The sequence below is a fragment of the Semicossyphus pulcher genome, unplaced genomic scaffold (assembly GCF_022749685.1).
Source record: "Semicossyphus pulcher isolate SPU_LCO1_2020_fin unplaced genomic scaffold, fSemPul1.0.p SCAF_18, whole genome shotgun sequence".
NCBI lineage: Eukaryota > Metazoa > Chordata > Actinopteri > Labriformes > Labridae > Semicossyphus > Semicossyphus pulcher.
This window is the reverse complement of record NW_027211691.1, coordinates 8,326,017-8,353,941: the sequence shown is the minus strand read 5'-3', so window position 1 is coordinate 8,353,941 and position 27,925 is coordinate 8,326,017. Positions and strand designations below refer to the sequence as shown.

The 27,925-nt window shown below is 39.1% G+C and overlaps 1 protein-coding gene across 1 annotated transcript; it reads right to left on the bottom strand.

Moving 5' to 3' along the window:
- cnn3a (calponin 3, acidic a) lies at positions 1–27,731 on the bottom strand. The gene is made up of 7 exons (XM_069667300.1): positions 27,540–27,731; positions 10,588–10,709; positions 7,759–7,825; positions 7,384–7,521; positions 7,151–7,267; positions 6,694–6,840; positions 1–1,093 (listed from the first exon to the last, which is right to left on the bottom strand). The coding sequence occupies exons 1-7, from the start codon at positions 27,594–27,596 to the stop codon at positions 752–754; spliced, it is 990 nt and encodes a 329-aa protein (XP_069523401.1). The 5' UTR covers positions 27,597–27,731; the 3' UTR covers positions 1–751.
- Between the last annotated feature and the right edge of the window lie 194 nt (positions 27,732–27,925).

The window sequence follows — 27,925 nt, the reverse complement described above, 5'->3', positions numbered from 1 at the left end:
TTTAAGGCTTTATTTATAACATACCACTTTCTTTACAAACCATATAACAATGAACTGTTTTACAAAGCGTCATTGCAATAAATACAGTTTGGCAATACAATATGTGTGTTTATGTCGTGATGGATCAAAGAAGCTTGACTGTAAAATAAAGTCAGTTTAGGATTGGTCATTTGCACATTGCTTCCATTTACATAATCAGAAAAAAATATGGAAATTAAATGTACAAAAACAAAACAGAGATAAATGTATACCAGCATCACAAACTGTGGCTGTGCGTATGTATACAGGCAGAAGAGGGAAGATAGGCACATATTAAATCAGCTTATTGTTGATGAATGGGAAAGGAATTCCCATTCCCTACACATGGGAATGTGTATTGTGTCTTTTTCACAATGAGCATCAGCAGTTTTGCTCCAGGAATACAAACACTGGAACGCAGCAATTGCACCTGATGCTATGCCATCAAGCCAAAAATTATCACTACTTACATGTTCCATCATTAAAACATATTATAAAAAGGGGGTACTAAAAAGGATGTTCTTAACCTTAAAAGCACGTTCATTACTGTAAGTCTGTATCTCATTATTCTATGCTACAACTTCTTACAACCTTTGCTGTTTGGATCAACCAGTAAAAGTGAAAAAGAAACCACTCCAGGCAACATTCTATGCTTCAAGACTAGTGACAATAGCAAAAAGTTGCTCATTTGTGTAGGTGATAAAATACATTGCTCTGTTGCTGGGGGTCTCCCCTAATACTCAACGGCCTGATCATTGTAATGAGAGCTGTAATCATCATGGTAACCTCCATGGTACTCATCCTCCTGGAACTCAGCCTGATAGTCACTATCGCTGATCTCTGACCCATTGGTACCAGTGCCCTGGCTGCCGTTTGTGTGGATGACCGGCTCTGTTGGGGGTGCACAATACTTGGGGTCATAGACCTGACGACCCAAACCATACACACTCATGCCCGTCTGTGATGCCACCTTGTTGGTACCCATCTGGAGGGAGATGGTGGAATTGTCCAGAGGCTGCAGTGCCACCTTCTGGTCAAAGATGTCCCTGCGGGTACCAGGGGCTGACATGCCCGCCTGCAAGTAACAACAATTACCAGAAGATATTATTCATGTACTTGCCATTTATTGAATGTCTGTTGTAATATACACTTTTGTGTAATAATTTAAAATAAAGTTCCCATACGCAAAGCTCATCATTCATCAATCTTTCCATATGGATATGGAGAAGCCAGCCATTGGGAAAATGTAGAAAGCTAAGGGGGTCCAGGGAAGGACTCCACCAGAAAAATTCTGGCTGTAAAAGTCCAAATTTGGTGGCCTCTAGAAAATTCTAATTCCACTTTTCCAAATTGTACTGTGTCCACTTACCCAATTGTTAGTAGAATATTATTGTAAAGAAAGCATGTGCATTAAACCAAATACTCTAACCAAAAAAGCTTATAATATTCAAAACCACACCTATTCCTAACTGATCAGAGCTTTTGTAATAAAGAATCATGGACTTTATTTTTTTATTGTAAGGGTAGACATGTAAGGGTAGACATGCCGTTGGTTTTACTAGAGACAAGAATGCACTCTCATTCATATTTTGTTTTCAAAACATAATTTGGGGTGTCTGACAGTAGCTTGCATAATTTGTCAACAGCGAAAAATACCAAGAGCGTTCTAGGACATTCTAAACTGTGAAATTACAGTGCAAAACTTAGGACTAGCCAATATTTTCCTCATGACAGGATAACTGAATGTTTAAGTGGCAAAACGTTGAGGAAAGCCTTGGAATGCAACATATTCATTCATCAAGGCAGTTGGGGGATTTGGTGTCTTTGGTACACAAGGACACCTTGACGGATCCCAGGAAAAGTGGCAGCTCTCCAGCTACCAGTCCTGATTCCATGCTTGGTACATACCAGGACTTGAACCATCCACCTTCTGGTTCCCTAGCCAAGTCCCTACACACTGAGCTACTGTCTACCCATATAGATGTGACTCTTTTAGTGGACTTAGTGGAAAACACTGCTGATGGGAACTTCACTATCGCAGAAAAAGCATTAAGCACTGTTTAATGTGAAAAACAACTCACGGCTCTCATCTCAGCCAGACACAACCTTCAGCTGAACACGCACACATACACACATTCTTATAGAGCTTGTGAGGGCAAGACAAATACAGACAGAAAGTCACATTTCTCTATCATCATGCTTGCATTGTGTTAAATTGGAGGCTAGTAGTTGTAAAATGCACGTGCAAAGTGAGTTGCAACTTGTTAATGTTAAAACCTATTTTGTCGAATAAAAAACCTAATACAGTAGCTGGCTTGCTTTAAACGAGCTGTCTGATGCACAGTGGGTGTCAATAGAAAGCTCCGATTAATGATGGATAATTAATATATTTAAAGGTTGTTGAGAAAAATTATATTCTAAGATATCTGTAAATTATTCCACATCATCATATGCATCATATCTTTGCATCGTCACATGGTTAATCAACATTGCAACATGGTCAACAATGTAAATAGCCACTTTTTATTCTTCTCTGAACTGTAATCCATCTATGAAACAAGTTTGGTTTTCATGTGTCAGTATTTTGAAATCTCTGTCTGAACCTGGTAAGTGGAATTTAGTTTGCGTTGCTCACAACTTATAAATTAAATTAAAACATTTCAATAGCAACATCTTTTCCTGAAAGAGTGATTATTTGAGGCCATCTTCCCACCAATTTTGTCTTTTTTTTTTAAAAAACTCAATCATCATTCATCTATTTTGCATAAGGCCAGTCCAGGATCACGAGGTGTTTTTATATTATGTTTTTGTCCTGTACAACATTAAAACTAACTGAATTCTTGCTTTTATGTTACCCAATCTGTAATCATCGGTAAAGTTGCTGTCGTGGCCAATCACACTCACAAAAGCATGTTCCTGGAAGATTAACATGTAACTGAATGGAGTATAACAAAGAAAATCTCATTAATCTATCTATTGATTTGGATTGGTGGCAGAAAAAAACAAAACATTCTGCTTTACTAGATTCCAGTAGATGTAGTTGAGAAAATGTAACTTTTATTTTTTCTGCAGATACATGCCTTCTCCAGATATTACAGTGGCTGACAAGGGCTATCGTGCTGCAACGGCCCCTACAATTTCCATTAGAAGAAATGGGCTGCAGAAACAAATTAAATTCAAAAACACATGCAAAAGGGTTAGGGTTAGGGTTAGGGTCAAATGAATCGAAAGAAACGTGCTGCAAATGAAATAAAACGTGCTACAAAAAGTCAAAACAAATGCATGCAGAACACACATACCCAGAAAACACTGAAAAATTTTGCAAATATAGCTCGGTGTTACAGGTTTATCACTGACGGGAGAGACAGGGAGATGAGACAGTGAATTTATTATCAGACTCTGTAATGTAAGATGTACCACTGACTGTTCCGAGCACAGTAAAGTTTTGGTGTTAACTCCACAAGGGCGCAGCAGAAGCCACAGCCATGTTGCTACCATACACTCAGAGACCAACCGAGCTCAGCTTGAGTACAGGGAAGACAGTAGCACGGCCAGGTTTGGCACTTGACAACCTGGAGATTTCCCCACTCCCGCTCAGGCCTCAGGAAATGGGCTGATGCTAATCTCCCATCCCCACCGTGTCTTAATCAGCCCAGATGTCAGAGTCCAGGGGGGTGTCCTACAAAGCATGATCAGTGGGTAAACCAGGTCTGTTGAGCCTATGCCCAGGGTTTTCTGCGTCACGAAGCTGGCTCTCTTTTAACCTGGCGAGATCACCACTTACTCTACCCTTCTGACCTGGTCGAGACCAGGTTATGTTCAGAGTTTTGGCTTTAAATCGGCTGTAAAGTGCCTATCATCTGGCCTGTAATTACTTATGTCCTGACGATGTTGTCCCTAGGTAATAAACATCCTCAGCTGAGGTTATACTATGTATATGGAAACTTTTTGACCCATAACGTCAGGTAAAGACACAGTACGAAGCCGCAGTAGCTCATACTGTATGGCGTAATAATCCCTCTGTCTCCTCCTCCACCCTGAAGCACTGTGCCGATCAGCTGTCTCCAGTGTTCACAGAACACCTCACTAGAGACCTACCACGTGCCAGCCTGCTTCAAGGCCTCTACCATCATTCTTGTCTACAAAAAACCAAGGACCATTTGCCCTTTTCACACATGCTCCTGGCATTTTCCTGACAATTTCAGGACTATCTGACCCCAACATATTACCCAGAGTTGCCCTTTCACACATGTCCCTCACAGCGGGAGATTTTTCCCTGTTGGACGCGGAAGGGTGGGTGGGGGTCAAGTGTATTTGGTGACTAACTCTGGTGTCTTTTTTAATTTGTCAAAAAGATCGTCATCCACAATTGATTAACTAACTGGACACTTAACACTAACTCTTGATAAAGCTAATGCCCGGCTTCATTAAACCATCATGAAATGGAGAGAAAACTGACGGAAAGTATTTCTGTCTGTCACGTTGTGTTTAAATTAACTCGTAATCGTGTGTTTGTGCGGAGTTTTGAATATTTCATGCCAATAGTCAGAGACTGACTAAAGTGAATCTTTTATTTATTCGCTACAGGCACCTGAGCAGGGTCTGATTAAATATATTTTGGTTAGTTACATTTCCCTATTATACTCAGTTCATGGCTGCATCCCCAATGTCCTTTTTTTATTCTAGTGTCCTTGTCTGTACTTTCCTTTTTCATGTGAAATTATTAAGTAAATCAACAAGATAATTGAATTGATATATTAACACTGCATTGTACAAGAAAAGATATAATAATTTTTGTGTTTTAAATATAATGCTAATACTAAAATTGAGCTTTTTTTCTTTTTACCCAATAATAGTAGGAATAATCGACAGATTAATCGATTATCAAAATAGTAGTTAGTTGCAGCCCTAGTTCATTTTCATTTGAAATGCATGAAAACAGAGTCTTCACAATGCTGGCGTGACACCCGCATATCTCGTGTGAATCACACGCCAGAAATGTAGAAAATAGGAGGCTCGCCTATTTTTACCACGAGCGGTTCTCCGTCAAAATACACCGTAAAAATGAATTGTGAAGAGTCCTATCGATCTCTGACAGCAATATTATTATCTCTTCTTGTAGTAAAAGTCACAGGCATTGAGAGTAAAGAAGGTCAACACTTCCGGTATGCTTTTTCAAAGTAAAAGCCCTATCTGGAATTCTGACTCCCCTCATTTGTACACAATGCTTTTGTTTTGAAGTGTGACCAGGGCCATTGTTGTTGCATTTTTTTTTTACTTTATTTGACTCTGAAAGTACCTTCACTCACTCAGTTAGTCAGTTACTAAGTCAGTCACATAGAGACCCATATGGAGGGCGGTCAGCCAAAAACACCATATAATAAATAAAACATTGATGCAGACTTGCAGTGCAGAGAGAGGGAGTGCCTCTGAGCACAAGCACAGAGGGAGGGAGTGGGTGATCACAGACTGAAGTGATATAAAACTTTTTTTCTGATAAGCTTGATGCTCCTGTCCTGTGTGAGTGAGCGACGGTACTTTCAGAGCCGTAGAGACAGAGAGAGTTGCGACACAATGGCAGATCATGGAACATATTGGACCTCCACTGACCAGACTATCTGTCTATATGGCTCTGGATACTTTGTTCGAGGAGTAGACGTGCTGCTCCTCCGCTGTCCTCACCTACGTACGCAGCACGCACCTGCTTTCAAACACGTTGTTATCGGCCTCATAAGGGCAGTCCTTGTAACACATTGCCCGCAAAAGGGCATATTGACCTAATGCGGTCAGCCACATACTAAGTTCTGACCTAGTCTTGTTAAAGGGGCTATATGTAACATTTTACATATATTCATCAATCAAATATAATTTTTATAATTTTTGCAGCAATCCTCTCTCGCCTTATTTGCAGCAGCAGTGTTGGTTTTCACCTTTTAACATACTTATCATCACTTCTCATTTAAACACTCTGGCGCTGAGCCAGACAGCGTTATTATAAGACAGTACTTTATTGATCCCCAGAGGGGAAATTCGGTTGTTGCAACAGCACAAAGATAAGCAAGAAGCAAGTAGCAAGAAGGCAAGTACGAATACATCATAAAGTACCCCTAGCTGCACAGCTAAGAGAAGCTACATTTAGCAGCAGTTACTTTAGCAAAGCTATCTGTTGATCGGGAGCCAGTGATTTCATTGCTCATGTTAAAAATTGGGTTTTTGCAGTCGGTGGTACCTCTAACATTACAAAGTCTGATAATTAATAAATTCACTGTCTTGTCTCCCTCTCTCCCCCGTCAATAATAAACCTGTTACAGCGAGCGCCCCCTATAGGCCTGAAGCACTTCCGTTGCAATGACTGGATTCTATTTTGCATGTGTCTTCTGGGTTTGGGCATTTTTCACTTTGCATCATTACTGTTTTTGCAACACGTTTATTTTTACTTGCAGTGCGTTTCTATCATTGCATCTGTTTTTTGACTTGCTTGTGTTTTTGAATTTACCCTCGTCAGCCACCGTGAGATAGAGCTGGATAAAGAACATGGCTTTATTATTTCAACACGTAAAAACATTGAACAATGTCCCCAAAGCTTAATTGAAATGTTTAGATTCTGTGTTTAGTCCTTTTTTGAAAATAAAAAGGTCCAATGTGAGCAGCGTTAAAAGAGGTGTGTGTTTTAACCTGGCTAGCTCCTTTGTTGGTTCCCATCTGAAGGCTGATGGTGGTCTGGTCGTACGGTTTGTCAGTCTGAGTCTTTGGATCATACAGATGTCTTCTGGTTCCATAAGCCGTCATGCCAGCCTGACTCGCACACTTGTTTGTTCCCATCTGAGGAAAAAGGCTAGTTTAAGGATCTCACCATATGTAAACACATATCAGTCCAACTTTTTTTGGACAATTTATACGACTCCCTTACTGAGCCCTTTAACCTTGAGGAAGAATCCTAGTCTGGCTTTTAACGGAAGGTTTCAGAGTTATATAATTGCTACACGACAGAACAAAAACTACATGTTATTTTATTTAGTTATAATGTTATTTATAGCACTAAAGCAGTTATATTTAAAGCTTAAAACCCCAGCCTGAAGATATTAAATCACATATTGGTCTTTAGGACCACTTAATCAACAGCCATAGTTACCTGCAGCCCAATGACACACTGACCAGCCTTTATCTTGTCATTGTCAAAATGTCGAGCTTGTTTGTCGGCGTATTTCACGCCAATATCGATCTTTGTGTCCATACCTTTGGTCTTTGCCTAACAAAAAGGACATGCTTGTTAATGGACAGGTATGACATTAGATCCGTTTCCTGAAACACTTGAAAATCTGTTCCTTAGTAGACAATGACCCACTGTACTGTGTGTTCACTCACCATGCTGGCCAGTGCAAGCAGTGTGGTCTGAACTTGAGTCATGTTTCCATTTTCGAACAGGTCATTGGCCTCAAAGATGTCATTGGGTTTTAGGCCATAGGTCAGGATAGCTTTAATGAAATTCCCAAGGTTTTCCAGCTGCAGAAAGCAACAGAAAGAGAAAAGTAGCAGGCCAAAGAAAGCTGTTGTATACATACATACATACATAACAGTGAAAAGCTTCATGAATGATTACACTACTTCTCAGAGCCCATGTTTAATGAAAAAAAGATCTTTAATGATGCAGACTTCTAAGCTACCCCCCTTAGATTCTTTTTTGTTATCAGCAAATGATGTGAAATCTCTGCCCTGTTTTCAGTTCAGAACAGGTCTTACCTTGTGCCAGTTCAGCTGTGAAAGGTTGATTTTCTTAACTGAACCAGGTTGGAGCTTATTAATCAGTCTAAGAGAAGAAGGGAGATGCATAATCTGTTGGAACATTATATTATCTATCTACTATAAAAGATACAGTGCAGTATTTTAGGAGTTTTGTGACCATAGACATTTTTGTCTTGCTGCCCAATTTTGCTGTTAGCATTCCCTGCAGCATTATCTGCAGACTTCACATAAAGTTATAAAGATGAACTCTCTTTATCCAAGACTGCATTCTTTCAGTTTGAGAGCATGACTTCACTTATAGATTTTTTATTTCTTCTTTTAAAACCCTGCCCTTGCAAATTCCTGCTTGCACGTAGATTCTGCTTGTGCTCAAACTGCATTGGTTCCGACCTAGTGTTGCTTGCATTCTTGCACTTTGTACTCGGACTGCTTCTGCAAGTTGTATAATATCTGTTTTGCAATATCTACTTTGTTTTCAGATTTTTTTTTTTTAACCAAAAAACGTGTAAATTCCACATGTGCAGTGTTGACCATTGAAACATTCTCTACTTTGTTGGAAGCACATTCTTACACCATAGCTTTATCAAAATTTCTTCCTTTGCTTTTTATACAACTTTTGGAATAAAACGACAATTACAATACATTTACTATACTGTCTAGTAAGACAGTAAGTATAAAATATATTGTAATTGTCGTTTTAGATATAATAGTAGCCATACTGTAGCACATCTGCCTCACGTTGTTCTGCTATTGAGTTGTGAAGGTGACATAGTTGTCCCTCTCGCAAGAGTCTTGCAGATCACAGGTCTTCAATCTGCTTCATGAGGGGCCAGGTAGCTCAGCTGTTTGTCCCTCTTGTTTTGGCTAATTTCTGCTTCTTCTAAACAGGAAACTGCCTTCCCATGCATGAAAATAAAACAAACTTTGGACACAAGTCCAATCTTGTGCCAAAATTTCTGAACTGGCTTTCTGGTCAAATGGTCCTTGTGATGGAGCAACTGTCCTAAGTTTTAAACTTTCATAACAAATGAGCCGTACATTCTATAATAAGCAAACTATACAATAAGGTTGGTCCAGTGGAGCAGAATTATTAATCAGCTTTGAGTTAGAAGGAATGAAGTCCGGTTTTTCTCAAAAACTGTATTACTAGTCAAACGACTCACACCTTTTTGCTCATTTGACACAAACTTTGCTACACTGCAACTTCAGACTGTTCTCCTCAAACGATCCACAGGGATATGTGATTGATCAAAAAATTTAGCCCAAAGTGCATCAAACCGTTCGTAAATGGTTCTGTAAACAGCTACAGCAAAGTCTTGCTAAATATTACTCAAATTTTCCTGAAAATAAACCCCAAATTTTGATGACATAATAGGTGTAGTGTGGTAAATCTGAGCTTTAATTCAGAAAACAGAATTATGAACTATATACTCATGTAAACTACTGCAGTTAATGGAAAAAAGCATCTTCGAACATCAGTTTGTCACTTTTGGAGCAATCAATCTAACACAAGGAGTGCTATTGGCTTTTTATGGTATCCACCTCAGTCTATCCTTTCTCCTTAAAAATTACATCCATGGTCTGCTTTCATGAAGCTACATGTTTCAATGTAGCTATATTTTAGTTCTGAACTAAATTTGTACTTGCACTTCACATATGAATGCTAAAGTGCTCAATTTTGAGACTCAGCTAGCTTGACGCACTACTCATGCTAGCTCTGTAGCATAACACCATGTTTACAAGTGCCATAGTATTTATTGTCATTGGTATCCCTTTTGACTGTTGAAGTAGCTTGCTGATACAATCATGAAATGATTGCATACATGTGACTCAAGCACAAACCAATTTTCACTGGCATATGCGGCTACCAGTGCCACTAAATGTAACTTGCTCCACTGAACCACTGTTCAACAACATGTAGCCTACCACATTTCAATGGCATATTTATGTGCTCAATAAATGAATACATTTTTATTTGTAGCACCAAATCAGAAGAAAACTTATCTCATGACACTTTACATATAGAGCACGTCTAGACCATACCCAATATTATTAACAGATACCCAACGTGATCCACCAGTGAGCACACATCTGGCAACTCCTAGTATTTAGTTAGACAGAGGACTTTGACAGGGTTGTTAAACAAACATTTTGAGAGCAGAGCAAAAATCTGAGCAAAGCAATTTACAAGTACACGCAAGCTCGTCTACTGTAAGTGCAAACGAAGGGCTGAAACTGGAGAACAGGATCTGTTTAAGCAAAAATATATGAGTGCAAGCATACAGTTTGAGGACAAGCAAATATTACATAGTAAATGGACTGCACTTTTTTTCTTTAAAGTGCTCTTACACTACATGTTACATTCACCCTTTCACACAGATTCACACACTGTTGGCAGAGACTTCTATGCAAAGTGCCTACCCTTCATACCATTTATATGCCGATGGCATATTTGGGAGCAATTTGGGGTTCAGTGTCTTGCCCAAGGACATGTTTGACATATAGACTGCAGGAACTGGGGATTGAATCGCCAACCTTCCTATTGGGACACAACCAACTCTTCCACTGAGCCACAGCCGCCCACACAGAAGAGCAAATCTAAGGTGGAGACTATTTGAGAGCGAGAGCAAAAAATTGAAAACACATTAAAAAACATCTGAACATGAAGTCAGTGAGTCATGTTCTTAAACTGAAAGACAACACTAAGAAATGGGTACAAATACCTATATTCACACACTGTTGCAATATGCACGTGCACGCGCATGTGCAGGCACACATACACGCGCACATGCACGCACACGCACACACGCACACAAAGTCACTTACTCGCAGAGGATGACTCCATCCTTCAAGCCTTTCTGAAAGTTCTCTCCAATAGACATTCCTGTTACCTCCTCAATCCAAAAGCGGAGCTCCTCTTCCTTTTGTGGGTCATATTTTTGAGCAATCTGAAAGATAAAATATCATGTTAATTTGCATTACAATTTGGAGAGAATTATATAATTATCTTTAAGAACCAATAAATTCAAGCCACACAAGCGAACTTGGCCAGTCAGTAGCTCTATATGAGATCATAGTGCCATATTTAAGCATTCTTTCTGTTATCACTGGTTTTTAAAGATTCCTTCCTACGGTGGCCGACAAGGACAATCACACTGCAACTGCCCAAACGGTTTCCATTAGAAGAAACAGGCACATGCAAAATTCCAAAACAAGTGCAATGACCAAATTGCAAATGAAATAACCATTCTGCAAAAAGTGAAAACAAATCCATTAAAAGAAAATGGCTGTTAACAGCGGCTGTGGCTCAGTGGTAGAGTCGGTCGTCTTTCATTGGGAAGGTTGGTGGTTCGATCGCCAGCTCCCACAGTCTACATATTGAAGTTTCCTTGGGCAAGACACTGAACCCCAAATTGATCCTGGTGGCATAGCCAACGATGTGTGAATGTGAAGACTGATTGACAGTTGGGCACTTTACGTAGCAGCCTTTGCAATCAGTGTGTGAATGGGTGAATGTGACATGTAGTGTAAAAGTAGCTTTGAGTGGTCGCAGTACAGTCCATTTACCATTTACCAAATGCCCTGCAATTACAGAAACGATGCAAAGTCAAACACACAAACTCAGAAAACACATGCCAGGAGAAAAACGCTGCTAAGTCAGTCAACACAATGGAAGTGCTCCAGACCTGTAGTGGGTGCTCAGTATGGCGGTAAGGCAATGCATACAGTATGTGCTACTGTAACTGCACCGTCAATCACTGTGAAATCGAGAAAATGAAACTCAACTAACACATTTGAAAGTCTGGTGATAAAAATAAAATTATGCAGATATATTTGGGGTGCATTGTGAGCAGCGTTAATGTAAATCAAGTCTATAGCATTTGTCAATGATTACTTGTATTTCATAGTGAGCGTTAACAGGATATATGCACAGTCGTCGTCTGAGCATAAGAAAACCGTGGCCACCATTGTATAGTATATTTTTCACAGCCAACGGAGAATGTTTTGTTAATATCACTACAGCGCGTACCCTAAACAATAACACCTCATTGACATGAGTGGACACAGCATGATGAGTGGAAACATGAGTTTATTAAATGCTACAAAGTTTGTCTAAGCTAGCAAGTCGTACGGCTGTGCACATGGGATCTCATCTGTGCTGATTAGATGCGCAGGGGGTTGAAACAGCGGTGCTCTGACAGCAGGGTTTCTTTTGCTGATTACTGTGTTTTTTGTTTCGCAATGTGTTGTTTGATAGGGAGTTTACTGCGTCCTTTTACATTTTAATGCTACAGAGATGCAGGACCTAGCAACCTCACTGCAGAAGAACTTTGTTTTATCATCATCATCAAAAGCATCAACAAGGTCAATATCATCATCACCATCATCATGACTATCCTAATCAACATCAACAATATCCTCAATATCATCATCCTCATCAAAAGCATCAATATCATTAAGTACGGAGATGTTCATGAAAGAGCTGGGTCTGTAGCTTTTTCTTAAAAACGGAATTTGGTAATTCCACCACCAGGGGACTACAAAGGAGAAGAGTCTAGTTAGGGACTTAGGGCCCTGTTGTGATGGGAGTACCAGGCGCCTTTCATTGGCAGAGTGTAATGGGCGGGAGGGAGTGTAGACCTGGATGACAGAGTTCGATTGGCAGGAGACGTTTTCTTTTGCTATTTCGTAAACAAGCAACAGGGTTTTGAATTTGATGTAAGCGGCAACTGGAAGCCAGTGGAGAGATATGAACAGTGGAGTGACGTGCTGTTTTGGGTTGAATTTAGACCTGTTGCATTGCAGCATTCTGGATCATCTTCAGAGGTTTGAATGTGCATGCAGGAAGGCCTGCCAGTAGGGAGTAGCAGTATTCAACGGGTGATATTATGAGAGCATGTACCAGCATTTGTGTTGTATGCTCTGATAGGTAGGGTCCAATCTTCCTGATGATGAACAGGGCAATTCGACATGACCAAGAAATCAAGGTCACATGAACCTTAAAGGTTAGCTGGTTGTCAATTATGACGCCCAGGTTCCAGACAGATTTGTGTGTATAAGTTCAGTTTGTCCAAGCTGGATATTGATCTGTGGTTGCATAAAGGGACTGGCTGGGATGACAAAGATCTCAGTCGTGAATAGGTTGAGCTGAATGTGGTGTTCTTTCATCCATTTAGACATATCGGCAAGGCATGACGAGATCCATGTCGAGGCTGTAGTGTCATCTGTTGGGAATGACAGGAAGAGCTGGGTATCGTCTGCATGGGACAAGAAACCATGGGAGCAAATGATTGAGGTGGGGTGACCTGAGCATGCTTGAATGCAGTGGGGAACACACTTGTTGACAGTGAGGAGTTGATGTGCACGACTACAGGATTAAGTGTACAGGAAATACTCTGTAGGAGGTTTGATGGTATTGGGTCCAGCGGACAGGTAGTGGTACGAGAGTCCAGCAGAAGGTTGAAGATTTCATCCTCGGTCAGAGGGGAGAATGAGGGGAGCGAGGCACTACTAGAGTTGGCCAGGCTCAGAGATTTTTAATGGTAAAACCTTACTGGTAAAGAATTTGGCAAGCATGTCTGGAATGAGCAGAGTGGAGGATGGGGGGGGAGTGAGAATTGACCATTCAGTAGCTTTTAAGTGTTTTTTTTGCACATTTTACTTGGCACCCTGACATGGAAATTGACCAGAAGAGATGTCAGAAGAACAGCTTAATGTCTTTATTGGAGCATTTGTATCACTCATAGTGTAGTGTGTTGCATGACAAAAGCCTTAAAACAACTAGTATAGCAACTTTTTGAAAAAGCTGCTGAAATCAGCCATTGTACCTGCTAACAATCACAGAAAAAGCCAGTGAAATCCTGGAGGGACTTGCTGATTACTGGCGGTGTTGTCTTGCAGCTATGGCTGGAAACTCTAGTTGGACAACTTCACTGCCAATGGTGCGCAGAGGATAAATGAACTGGATGCACGGTTCTCTGCTGTGTGGCTTTTCCCTAGCAGGAATTATGGCATACATGGTTGTTAAAATAAAATCTGCAATAAATAACCAGTTAACTGCTACTTTATCTTTAAGATGGTCAATGTATTAACAAAATTTATACTTAACCTTGACTAAAAATGTCAAAAATGTTAAGTTGTATGTAATTCATACTGAAGCGCAATGCACTCACAAAAGAGTTGCTTTTGTAAGTTAGACATGGGAACAGACTACTTAGGTATTTTATTTTAATGTATCTAAACATAATACAATCTTTGTTGTTGTCTTGTAAGGAACAGACAGTTCTAATCCATCTCTCTGGTATCAACGTTGAAAACTGGGTCATGTATTCATTGAATGTGAGGTTATTTTGTGTCTGTGGAGTTTGCCAACACAGAAGAACCCCACTTTTCTGCAAAATAGCTGGAATAATTTGAGGAAGGGCTTTAACCTCTTCACTTATCCCAGTGGTTATCTAGTGAGAATGCCAAGAACTATCAGAAAAAAAATCAGACATTGGAAAAAGAGATCTAATTATCTTGATGGAACCATTAGACTAAGCTTCTCAGGGAAAAATCTGGAAGGGTAAAATTTGAGGCTGCGGGAAGGGAAAACTAGAAACAACCCACCCTCATCCTCCATCCACTTTTATGTCTGTACCCAAAAGTATTTCCTGATGACAGCATTAACTCATTTGGAAAATAGGTTCAGTGAAGCCAGTCCTACTGTCCAACACTTATATAAAATACTGACAATTTTACTTTAATTTTAACTTCTTTGGGGTCATGTGTCAAATGTGTACAGATGTAAAATTTTAATTATTTGAATACTATGAGTCTATGCTCTTGTAGCAATACTTCCCCAAACTACAATACAAACTTGTATTCTTCACACAACTACTTTTCTCACACTGTCATTGTACAACACCTTGGAGAAGTGCTTGACAGTGTGCTCTTATCCCAATTTGACATATTAATCATGTTGAGTAAAAAGAAAAAATGGACGGATTGCTTTCCACATAAAACTGTCTAAACTATCACGTTTATTAGCTAAATTAAGTTATGCTTCTGAACTTGTGTTATCATTGAGGGGCTGAACAATGGCTTCTGGAAATACATTTTTCCTGTGACTCTAAATGGGATGAGTTTAATTGAAGTAAAGACTCAAAGAAATCACACAAAAGAATTCACAACATGACTGATTACTCTATTTTCAGCACATTACATGGGAACTGTCATGCTTTCCTGTCATAGGAAGGGGAAATATAAACAAGAACAGACTAAATGACAAGTACCTAGAGATTTAGAAGAAATAACGGGTCAGGTTATGCTCAAAGTTATTGTTTTCAAAAAGTTGTCCGACCATGTCAGAAATGTTTACAACAGTAGCTATTCTGACTGGCCACACATTTAGGTAAATTAAAATAAAACCGCCACAGAAAGGGAGATGCATTTTTCTTTTATTATGGGGATAGCTGAAAATTTTTACAGTGCTGCACTCGGCTGTACACAGTAAAAGTGCCACAAAGAGTTCTGAAATACATGAAAAAAATTATGTTTGAGAGAGAAGTTATAACAAAGCTTATTTTCTCACCTCCAAACAGCTGGTCAGTTGATGCATAGAGTTGATGTGAATTTGGGTTAAGGAAAATTACAGACATGGTTAAACACAGCCATCCTTTTAAATCAGACAGGCAGTGGGCTTCTTAAGTAGCAGTCTCAGTAAAATAATTTGATAAATACTCTCAATTAGTTATGGTCAATGGTTAAACCCTGATTTTAAGTGAGAGCTGTACGTTTTCACACAGCTTGAATGAAGCTTGAAATTTGCAATGTGAAAGGAAAAGCTTCTTGTGAAAAGAGTCCTTCACTTCTACATATACTGTATTTTCCAACTTCCAAAAAACCTATTTATTATATTTATTGGGACCTACAGATATTCTTGAGTCTAAGGCTACGTTCACACTGCAGGCAAATGTGTCCCAGATCCGGATTGTTTGTGCTCATATGCGACGTCTGTTCTTTCCATGACAGTGAGAACAGCACAAATCACATGGAATCTGATCTTTTCATATCGGATTTGGGCCACTCATGTATCCAAAATCAGATACAGGTCTGATGTTTTGCAATGCGACCTGAGTCTGAACTGTCAAATCGGAATTCATGCAACTTTTACATCACTCTCGATCAACATAATCCTCAAACACAACTACCAGGGGCACGACAATCGTGCCCATATATTACAACACACTGTCCAGTACCCATTATGCACGAGAATACAGCCATGTGATCCAGCAGCAACAATAAGTAAATAAACATTTACAGCCTACCTTTCTTTGATTGTAACTTTAATAAACATAAGATCCTGTCCGATCCTAAAGAATGGTGTCGACAGATATAAATGATTAATGAAGTTATGCTGCTGTGCCCCTTGCGTAAATGTTAAGTTTCGTTTCTAATCAAAAACAGTCAATAGGTTAACAACAGGCTATGGAAACTGAAAATATAAAGGCCAAGCCTTGCTGTATACTGGTGCGCACTCTGTTGACTGTGAGACCCGCGCAGAGAATATCCCCGTCAAAATTAAAGTCTAGTGTAAACTCTGCACGGCACATCAATTTAAACATGAAACCGTAAACGCCGACTTCCATGGCACATTTTTTGTTTACATACCACCGTGTGCTGTGCGTAGTCTTTGTTATTGTTCTTTTGCGCATTGGGGTCAGTTCAGGATCATGACCAGTTCACACTGCAATCTGATATTGGCCACATTTTAAAAATATTGTGAACAGCCAAAGAATAAAATCACATCCGAGCAATAAATAGGAATTAAGCATTAAGACTTTTGTGAACGTAGCTTAAGAATGGTGTCAGTGTTGGTTTAGAGTATCCGGTCAGGGACTAAGATGTCTGCAATACAGAGAAAGATGAGTGTATACACCCTCTGACACATTTTGGAATGACAGGGCCATAATGCATTGTTCATGATGAGAAAAATATCTAAATCAATAGACCTGATTTATGGTTCTTTTGGCTCAGCAGACCTGCTGCCGTATTGAAGCTGGTATTACTGAACGCACTTCTATAGTGTCATAGTTTTTTTTGCAATCCTCAATGCTCTGAAAAACAATAATAGGGCTGGTACTCCTTGATTGTCCTTATTTTATGTTTATACCTCCTCTGACAGAAGCAAACGTTTCTCCCTTCTTGTTTAGATTTCATGTTTCCATTTCTGCAAAAATACATTTATTTTAACCACATTTATATTGTTGGGAACTGCAAATTCCGGTCTTAATTGAAACGGAACAAAGTCAAGATTTCAAATAAAATAAGCTGAACATTTAAATATATGCAGGGTACAGATCCTATCTTACTTAATGATCAATTCAATTGTCAATCTTGTTAATTATGGTATTTGCTATTTGATCTTCTACTTCTGTAAATTGAGGGTTAATGTTTTGTTTCTTATTAGCAACAGCAGATACCACATCTATAGAGGATATGATTTTCCTGATCACCTCCCTAAAAAAGAAAATAAATAAAAAAATATCTATTGTATGAGCAATAGAATTCAAGTATACAAGGAGTTGACAATGAGCACAATTTTCAAATTTTGTTTCTCCTTATGCAAGAGTTCTTATTACTGAATATGTGTTCAATTGGGAAACTACTATAAACTCATAAAAATAGACCAAAATAATCATATGGGTATAACATATGGGATGTGGTTATAAGTAGTAATAGCTGCATTTGCGTTACTTATACGGTATGTTACCTACCATTACTGATGCTGTTCAAATGTATGTTAAACTAGCGTTATCAGCCCGTGACAGTAACTTTTTGAAACAAAATCTTGCCGTTTCCTACTTTCTGTCAGCACATATGTGTGCGCGCTGCAAGGTGTGGCTGTAAACACTCCTCTGCTGTGTGAACGGAGGAGCCACAGTGCTTATGTGCACCGGGACGAGGTGCCTCTGATAACGGGAATAAACACATTTATAGCCATCACGCGTAAAAGCCCGTCTGCCTCGATCATCCCGCAGGCACATCTGTGACGGCAGAAGTGTCGTGTGCATGTTTACAGTTTACAGGCAGGTTACATAGAGATTTACAGACACAGACTCAGACTGCACAGCGGTCAGCTCACTCTGTGTTTATCCTGAGAATGACAGCATTGCAAAATCCATGTCAGTCGCAGAATGTGACACCAGTGACGAGATTGAAACAGGTATACCATCCACTGCTTATCTTTTTTTTTTTACCGTTGCTTTCCTGGCATTTGAGTAGGGGGTTCTAAAAACACTTTACTAGTCCGCGGTACCTTGCTAATGTCAGTTAGCATGTTCTAGAATGACAGTTACTCTGTTGCGAGTGCAGAATAGCGTGCAACGTGTTGTTGACAGAAGTAGCCAAAGTGCCTGCAGTGATGCTGACATCGGATGGAGATTAACGCGGGATCCTACTGGCACACCGGGGGGTTACAAATATACCAACGGGCCACCGGGCCAGTGCTTATGTCGAGCCCTGTTACAAAGATGTACTTTTTTCACACAGGAGGTTGCATCAGTAAAATGATCTTCGAACGTACTTTCTGTCAGGGGACATTGGAAGTGCTGGGAGAAGGTTAGACTATATAGTGATATGAGAATTAAATGTGGTCTGTTAAATATCAGATCCCTGTCATCTAAAGCTCTATTAGTGGACGATCTGATATCAGATTATCATATTGATTTACTCTCTTTAACTGAGACTTGGCTGTGTCAGGAAGAATATGTCAGCTTAAATGAATCCACTCCTCCCAGTCATCTTAATACTCATATTCCTCGAGACACTGGTCGAGGTGGTGGAGTGGCAGCTATTTTCAGTTCTAGTCTTCTAATCAACCCTAGACCAAAACTTAGTTTCAGCTCTTTTGAAAGCCTTGTTCTGAGTTTTTCACACCCAGCTTGGAAAACTTTACAGCCTGTTTTATTTGTGATAGTATACCGCCCTCCAGGCGCATACTCTGATTTTCTAACTGAATTCTCAGTGTTTTTATCAGATTTAGTCCTGAGTTCAGATAAAATAATTATTGTAGGGGACTTAAATATTCATGTAGATGTTGATAATGATAGTCTTAGCATGGCATTTATGTCCCTTTTGGACTCTATTGGTTTCACTCAAAGTGTAAACCAGCCTACTCACCGCTTTAACCACACCCTCAACCTTGTTCTAGCTTATGGCCTTGAAACCGAGAACTTAATTGTCTTCCCACAAAATCCTCTTTTATCAGATCACTATTTAGTAACATTCGATGTCCTATTAACCGACTACTCTCCAGTTAACAAAAATGTACTCACAAGATGTTTGTCTGATAGGACTGTAGCTAAATTTAAGGAAACAATTCCAGCTGCTTTTAATTCTTTACCACATCTGTTTACTACAGAAAGCTCTTATGCTAATGTTAGTCCCTCTCAGCTTGATCAGTTTGTTGATAGTACTGCAGGTTTGCTGAGAAGTACTCTAGACTCGATTGCCCCCTTAAAAAAGAAGATTATTTAACGACAGAGGCTAGCTCCATGGTATGACTCAGAAACTCGTAACTTGAAGCAAATGTCGCGTAAATTTGAAAGAATGTGGCGATCCACCAAAACAGAAGAGTCTCGTTTACTCTGCCCTACGGCATGCTCGAGGTGTCTACTACTCCTCCGTCATAGAAGAAAATAAAAACAATCCCAGGTACCTTTTCAGCACTGTAGCCAGGCTGACAGAGAGTCACAGCTCCACTGAGCCAAGTATTCCTATAGGCCTAAGCAGTGATGATTTTATGAGCTTCTTTAATGACAAAATCCTAAAGATTAGAGACAAAATTTGTAACCTCCTGCCGTTAACTGGTGCAGATGTATCTTTGGAAACTGCTCAAAAACCTGATGTTTACCATGACTGTTTTTCTCCAATTGACATTCCTGAGCTAAATTCTCTGATATTTTCGTCTAAACCATGAACCTGTCTTTTAGACCCGATTCCAACCAAGCTGCTTAAGGAAGTCTTTCCCTCAATTAGCCCTTCTTTACTAGATATGATCAATATGTCTTTATCGACTGGCTATGTACCCCAGCCTTTTAAACTAGCTGCAATTAAGCCACTTCTTAAAAAGCCTACCCTAGATTCAGGCACCTTAGCTAACTATAGACCTATATCTAACCTTCCTTTTATCTCAAAGAACCTTGAGAAAGCAGTCGCTAATCAATTATGTGACTTTCTTCATAACAACAGTTTATTTGAGGACTTTCAGTCAGGATTTAGAGTCCACCATAGCACTGAGACAGCACTTGTGCGAGTTTCAAATGATCTACTTACTGCTTCAGACAGAGGACTTCTCTCTGTACTCGTCCTGTTAGATCTTAGTGCCACTTTCGACACGATAGACCATCACATCCTGTTACAGAGACTAGAACATTTAATTGGCATTACAGGATCTGCATTAAGTTGGTTTAAATCTTATTTATCAGATCGATCTCAGTTTGTTAATGTTCATGATGTGTCCTCTATGCAAACCAAAGTTAGTCATGGAGTTCCACAAGGTTCTGGGCTCGGACCGATTCTTTTTACCTTATATATGCTTCCTCTGGGTAATATCATGAGGAAACACTCCATTAATTTTCATTGTTATGCAGATGATACTCAATTATACTTATCTATGAAGCCAGACGAAACCAATCAGCTATCTAAACTAGAAGCATGCCTTAAGGACATAAAGATCTGGATGACTAGAAACTAGAAACCAGGTTGGATTATTGTAACTCGTTACTATCAGGCTGCCCTAATAAGTCACTAAAAACTCTGCAGCTGGTACAAAATGCTGCAGCACGTGTGCTGACAAGAACTAGTAAGAGAGATCACATCTCTCCTGTATTAGCCTCTCTGCACTGGCTTCCTGTAAAAAACTCACTCACTCACTCTCTGTCTCTGTCTCTGTCTGTCTGTCTGTCTGTCTGTCTGTCTGTCTGTCTGTCTGTCTGTCTGTCTGTCTGTCTGTCTGTCTGTCTGTCTGTCTGTCTGTACTCTGACTTCTGGTCCCATTAACATTACTAACCACATATCTTCCCGGGAGTTCTTGTGCTCCCTTGTCTTGAAGGTTCCTGGGGATCGTTGCTGCAGACCACCTGCTGCTGTGGACCTGCTCGACTGCAACAACTACTAACATCAGCCTTCCCCATAGTATCATTATTGTGGCTGCTAATGCTAATAGTAGACCTGTTCACTTCAACTGTTACAATTACCATTACCTCAGCCTTTATCATTACTCTGCTTCTCTTGCTAATTTATTTATTTATTTATTTAGCTAATCTTCACCCTAGTCTACCAATATTATTGGCATTGTAACCATTAGTATGTGTCTGTTGTTGTTCATGTAACAAGGACATATGTTGTTGTTGTAACAAGGACATATGTTGTTGTTGCTCTCTTTGCCTGTCTCTATCCTGCAACCTCTTCTATCCCATTTTCGGCCCATCCAGTCGAGGCAGATGGCTGTTCAACATGAGTCTGGTTCTGCTCGAGGTTTCTGCCTGTTAAAAGGAAGTTTTTCCTTGCCAATGTGCCGAATATTGCTAAGTGCTACTCATGGTGATTCATGTTGGGCCTCTCTTATGAATAACATAACAAAGAGTCGGTCTAGACCTGCTCTTTCTGTAAAGTGTCTTGAGATAACTCTGGTTATGATTTGGCGCTATACAAATAAAATTTGATTGATTGATTGATTGATTGATTGATAGTGGCTTCACACTTCAAGGCAATGTTCTTTAGTTTTATATTTATGTGAAAGGCCAAGATGACTTAAATCTAATAGTTATTACTAAAAATGGCATGTCCAAACAGTCACAGCATCTTCAGTCAACAACACAGAACAAAATTACCAGGAATTGGCCAAACAGGCGAGACAGCACCTGGACACATTGCTGCAAGCAACAACCAGTTCTTCATATTTTATAATAATGCACAGGTAGTGAGGATAGAAAGGTTTTGAGATGATCATATATGACTGCAGATCTATCTGTATGCTTGTTACTGTTAACAGAAACTACAGTCCTGAAGTGATGGTGTATTGCCTCAGCAACCCTACTTTTTGACAGGTAAATGAACTGCACTTATACAGCACCTTTCCAGTCGCATGATCAACTAAAATGCTTTACACTTCTTTTCACACACACATTCAATGGATGATTGAGGCTTTAATGCAAATGCAATGTGCCCATCAAAAAGTAATGTAATCTAATACAGGCCAAGGACACCTCCACATATGGACTACAGGGGTCTGTTATGAAACTGCCAATCTTCCGAGTAGCTCTCTCTATGGACCGCCCCAAGATATTTTTATATTGTATGTTACAATACATATATTAAAACATCTACATGATCAAGATTTAAGAGGTAGCGTAATTTGATTGACCAATATCCCCTATCAAATAGTGCTCCCACTAGAGGATAATTTTGTATTAAACCACTTCTCACATTAAATGTGTAATGTAAAAATATCAGCAGAAAGTCAAAATACTGTATGACAATATCTATATTTAAGATTCTATGGGTAGCTTATTAGATAGACTAATATCCCCTATCAAATAATGCCTCAACTACAGAATCATGCACATTCTTAATGCACATAACTGCTAGATAGCACATCTTGATAGTTAGCACATAGGGCTGGGCGATATGGCCAAAATCCTATATCACGATATAGGATTTTCCATATCTCGATAACAATATATATCACGATATATCATGTTTTCTGGTAATTTAACAAATAATTATTATATGAAATAACCACATGTTAAAGCCTTTTTTTGGATAATCCTCTCTGAATTAAATACTTAATACCTAACGCTAATAAACAGTACTGAGTTTCTGTTTCGCTTGGGCTTAGCCTGAGTCCTTTTCTGCATGTTAATGTCGATGTTAATAAACAGCCCCTCCCTCTATGGTTCGCTCAAGGGTTCACTCCCACATCCAAGGATTAGAACATAAATGATGTAAAAATTGCTGTAAAGCAGTTCTGCTGCTGGTTTTGTGACATCACGATAGAGACGATATAGAAAAACACATACGATAGACATTTTCATATTGTTTTAACAATATATATTTTCATATTGCCCAGCCCTAGTAGCACATAGACAGAAAACAAGCTATACAACGGGTTGTATAGCTAGCAATTCCAAAAATGTTTCACCTTAAAGAAGGGGTGCAATGAATCAAAAAACGTAGGGACTGTTTCACGGCTTTGAGTCACAGATTGGATCATTTTTCAGATCAGCAAAAACATACAAACAAAAAACCCCTCAGATATTTACAATACATTTTTCCTTCTTCAGCAAGCCTGTCACTGTAAATCTTAACTACACAACAATTCACAATGCACAATGCATATTCATACATCTATACAATGTATCGGATCCTCAATTTTCTTTATTTCTTGACATTAATACTATTTCAATAATTAATGAAAGTATTCCTGCTCTTCTCATGTTTTGGGACTTTTACAGTGTTTATTTATTGTCCCTGCTCTCTCACAGCAGTATTTGCGTATGGAGTGTGATGCATTTTTGCTGACTAGCGGATAAGGTGAGGAGAGGACCACCAAGATGCAATTTATGTTTAAATCAGTGAAAAGCGAAGCCATCTGCTTCATTTCTTTATATTAGGCTATAATGTCAATTAGATGGTAATCTGCATGAGAAATAAAGAACAGGAAAATAATTCTGTGATAATAATCATCCCTCATCACTTTGACCTGGACAGATGTGATCACTATAGAACTTAGCATTGTAAAAGCAACAGGCATTAGGGCTGTCACTTTTCAATAGAAATTCAATATATGGTTTGAACCTGGTGAAATATTAATTGTTTTAACTGTAATGATGCAATATGCAATATGTTACATAGGGGCAGTGCCATAGTAATGCTACATAGTACAGTGGACATTGCAGGACAGTGCAATGTGACACAAGAACAGTGCAATACATTAGGGCAGTGCAATATGGTATATTTTAGGATAGTGCAATATGTTATGGTAGGATAGTGAAATATGTGACACGTTGGGACAGTGCAATATGTGACATAGCGTGTGTGCATGCGTATGTGTTCTGTGTATGGGGACAGATGTATGTGCTAGATTATCACTTTCTGTTAAGTTTTTCTTTGTTTGGGTGGCAACTGTGCTGAACTGTCCTGAAAAAATTTCCCCACGGGGACAATAAAAGTATATCTCATTTAATCTAATCTAATGATGTGATCGAATTCAAAATTGAAGCACAGCAGATAACGCTTGCCCATGAACAAATTGGTAATCTGCTTTCCAGAGTCCCAGAATGCTACTACGTGTAAAGTAGTGTTCCTTGTATTCCAACAGATGGCGATAATATGCTGCCTGCTACAAATCAATAGGGGAAACGAACGAGCCAAGTTGTTGTTAAGCTTTCCTGCTTCAGCGTCCCGACCGAATAGTCAGAAAGCATAGGGAAGACTTAGGCCCAATCCCAAATCAGCCCCTATCTTTAATACACAAGCAGCATGTAGCAAGCAAGACGCGGGAGCACGAGGAGTCGTTGGCTTTATTATGCAAAAACACAGCCTAAACTGTACATTAGTTCTGTTATTTATAAAGGTACCAATAGCGCTTTTCTCTGCTCTTCCGCTGCTCCGGTCCCTGACACTTCATGTTCACAACTCGAGCACACTTCCTTTGACTCTCACTTACTCTACCACCCCACTCTCACGCACTTCGCTCTTCCCAAAGCAGAGCTACGGTTCTAGTATAAGACTGTGTACAGCACAGATCATCGCACCTCAAAAGCGCTGTATGGTACTTTTCTTTCATTTGCAGTGGTACTTTTATTTTATTTGTTGCTTCTTCTACAAACCTCTGACCCAAACAACTGATCTGACACAATGCGCTACATGCGTAGGCATACAGAGCCGTTGTGCAGAGGGAAAGGGCTGTCTGACATCAATGTGAAGCGGTCACAAGAAAATAAAATACAACGTACACTTAAACTGAAATGGTTGTTTATATGTAGGACTCTTTTAAGTGGCTAAAGTATGTGGTACTAGTGAACCAATCTGCAGCGGTTCATAGCTTTGCTTCCGTGTGGAACTTGGGCCGATTTCTCCTAACAGGGGCGTGCCGACTGTAATCTACTGTACGTAGTACACTTACTATTGATAAGTACCTCATACAACCCCACAAAAAAAAAAATCAACTACCCCTTTAAGTGTATGTCTTTTGAGGATAGACAAAAACTGTAATGCAACCTGAGAAGAGTAAAAAGTGAAATTCAGTTGGCTGAAGGCCTGGTGGATGGGGTACTCATGAAGGGGTGTTTGCTGAAGAATTCAAGGAATGCTTTGTATGCAGCTGGGAGAAGAGCATGGACTACTGATCACTCTTATTCAATGGAACCCAGATGGGCCCCTGCCTGTCCTCCTCTTTTTGTTTATCTGCACTCTCTGACGGATGAGGTTTTACTTAAATGAATTATGTGAATGTTGTTGTAGAGGAAGACCAGACACATTACAGTTTATCAAGAGATATATTTTAGACAAATTAAATAAGAGTCAACAGTCCTTCAAACAGAAATGAGGAATTTGTATCTTGGAATCCAGAATTCTATCAAGGGACTGTATTCAGCTCCAAGCTGTCTGTGATACTGAATATAGCAGGAAGTGAAAAAGTAGACACTAATACTAAATGATAACAGTCCCATGGCAAACCTCAACATAGAACTAGAATGTTTTGAAATTGACTTCTTCAATATGCAAAGTGTTTTAGGACTAATTACAATATAACAAAGATCACTTTGATATCATCCCCTAATATCTATGATAACAGACCAAAGAGCTTACTTCTCAAAATGCCAGTTATACTTTAAACAAGTCACATCCTGTTAGGCGTATATTTTCCACAGGTTATAAACATTCTAAACGTATTACCGATATCTCTTCATGACGTACAAAAGCAGTAGCAGTGTCTAGTAGACAACTATACTGTGACGTTTTTTTTTATGGCTGCTCTGATTAAGTTATTTACAGCATGCAGACTGAAAGAGGCTATGTATATTTTTCTTCTGAAAAGTTGGGTAGTGAGTAGTTCTTAAACAATTGAAAGGAAGAAGGAGAAGATTTTTCTTTGGAGAATAATACTCATGCAAGAGCTGCCAAAATCAACACATAATGAAAGTTCCTCACAGATGCTATTAAGCCAGCAAATTTCACACAATGAAATGAGTGGCATTGTTGAGGTGATTTAAAACATTTACAATTCACAAAAACAACAGTATTTTCGACAGATGGTGTGCTGTGAATATAAGTTCATGTGATAAATACATGTTTAATAATCAAAAAAATCAGAAACTGTATAGTGGTGCTAATTTAGTTGTCTTCAAATAAGCTTCTCTCGGTAGAGCTGTACAATTATGTAATGTATGTAACATCCTTGCCCTAATGTCAATATACAGTAATGCACTCTTTTTGGGAAATAGGGAGGATGTGAACTTGATGGCAAAGTATGATGATGTCCTCGTTGATACATTTCCTACAACCCTAACAGTTAGCACCTGTCTATAATAATTGTCATAGACTCTCAGAGCCTCTCTGTTGCATATTTGCATTATGTTAACAACAGAGAATGCAGGTAATCACAACACCACTACAAGGCAATTTAACCATTAAACAGTGAAACTCATCTAAACACAAACAAGAGAATAATTTAATCAATAGATAGCGCCAAAATCATCTGGCCCTGAAAGCCTGTCCTGTGAAATAGAAAAGAATGCCTTTCATTGTTACACAACTCTGAAATTTGGGTGTGATTTAGAACCTGGGCTTTGCTTTGACATACAGGTCACCAAGGTAGCACAGTTATGCTTTCCCCATATTGGGAATATTGCAAAGGTTGGACCTCCCTACATGAGTAACTTAGATTAGCAAAGTCAGTGCTTTATTTTTAACTTTCTATAGAAAAAAAATGTATACAAAATATTTATCATCTTCTCTATCTGTTTTTTTTTCACCTGTTATGTACATTATTTTATAAGGTCTAATGTTTATTCTGCCTTTGTAGTTCTTACCATAACAGCATACTGTTGTCTTTTATCGTGCGTTCGGAAAAGTTTTACAAATAAAATTATAATTAGTATCATCTATTTTCCAGGAGCCTATGACAATGCCCCTTTAGTATACCAAAATAAATTCACTCAACAGCTTTAACTTCATGATAATATAATGCTCCAGTGCTCTAATCCAATAAGAGACTGAAGGGCTGTTTTTTCCCCACCATTAAGGGAAAATTGTGGTGTCGGACTAATTCAAAAACACAAACCCAAATACACAGTTAATGTTTAGCCTACAGAAGGTTTTAACAAATTACGTCAAAGCTTTATTTGTTCTTAACCAAAAACAATACCCTAGGGCCACATACCTTCCTTCTTCCTTTGCTTTGCTACAGTGGGTTCCGTTATTGATTATAGCCCATATAAGACCTATTTAGGAAGAGCCTTCCAAAATTCACCGGGAATTGTATGATAGTCTTTGCTACAAACACGCTTACATTAAACTGCAGCTTCGATGAATAGCTTTGTTCTCTGCGTGTTACTTTTGTCAATGGTAACAACAAAATAAAACCGAGGGATAGGCTAACTGGCTATTTGTTTGAGAAGCCAGTTCGAAAAGAAATGCGTTTGCTACGTTTTTGTTAACTTTCTGACATGTCTGAAAGATGTTTTTCCCGTAAGACACAAAGATAAACCCAGGACTGCAACACTTACTTTGCTTCTCACTTCAGCAGACAATCCGTAGGCTGGCCCCTTATTAAAATGTGTCATTTTCTTGATTTTGCGATTAAGCTAAACCAAAATGTATCTTCCTTTTAAGCAAAGGTTGCTTCGGCTCCTATAACGTCCAGAGCAGGATTAAAATATTCCGCGAAGGATCACAAGAAACAGTACCAGCGACTCCACTATCTGTTGGAAAAGCACAGATTGCAAAAAATGTCGAATGGTTGACGTAGTCGCAACGGCCAATCAGAGCAGCCGAATTGTAAAGGATTACTCCCTCTTTTGATGCCCCTTAAGTAGGCTGTGTCACACAACAGTTTCTGAACTTTATATTATATACAGGTATTTTAAATAACAGTATTACAGATGCCGAGTAT

Excerpts from the sequence above, each read along its gene's own strand:
- cnn3a (XM_069667300.1), bottom strand. The coding sequence starts at position 27,596 with ATGACACATTTTAATAAGGGGCCAGCCTACGGATTGTCTGCTGAAGTG. Across the intron at positions 10,710-27,539 it reads CTGCTGAAGTGAGAAGCAAA|ATTGCTCAAAAATATGACCC; the intron begins GTAAGTGTTGCA and ends TTTATCTTTCAG. Across the intron at positions 7,522-7,758 it reads CACAGCTGAACTGGCACAAG|CTGGAAAACCTTGGGAATTT; the intron begins GTAAGACCTGTT and ends TGCTTTCTGCAG.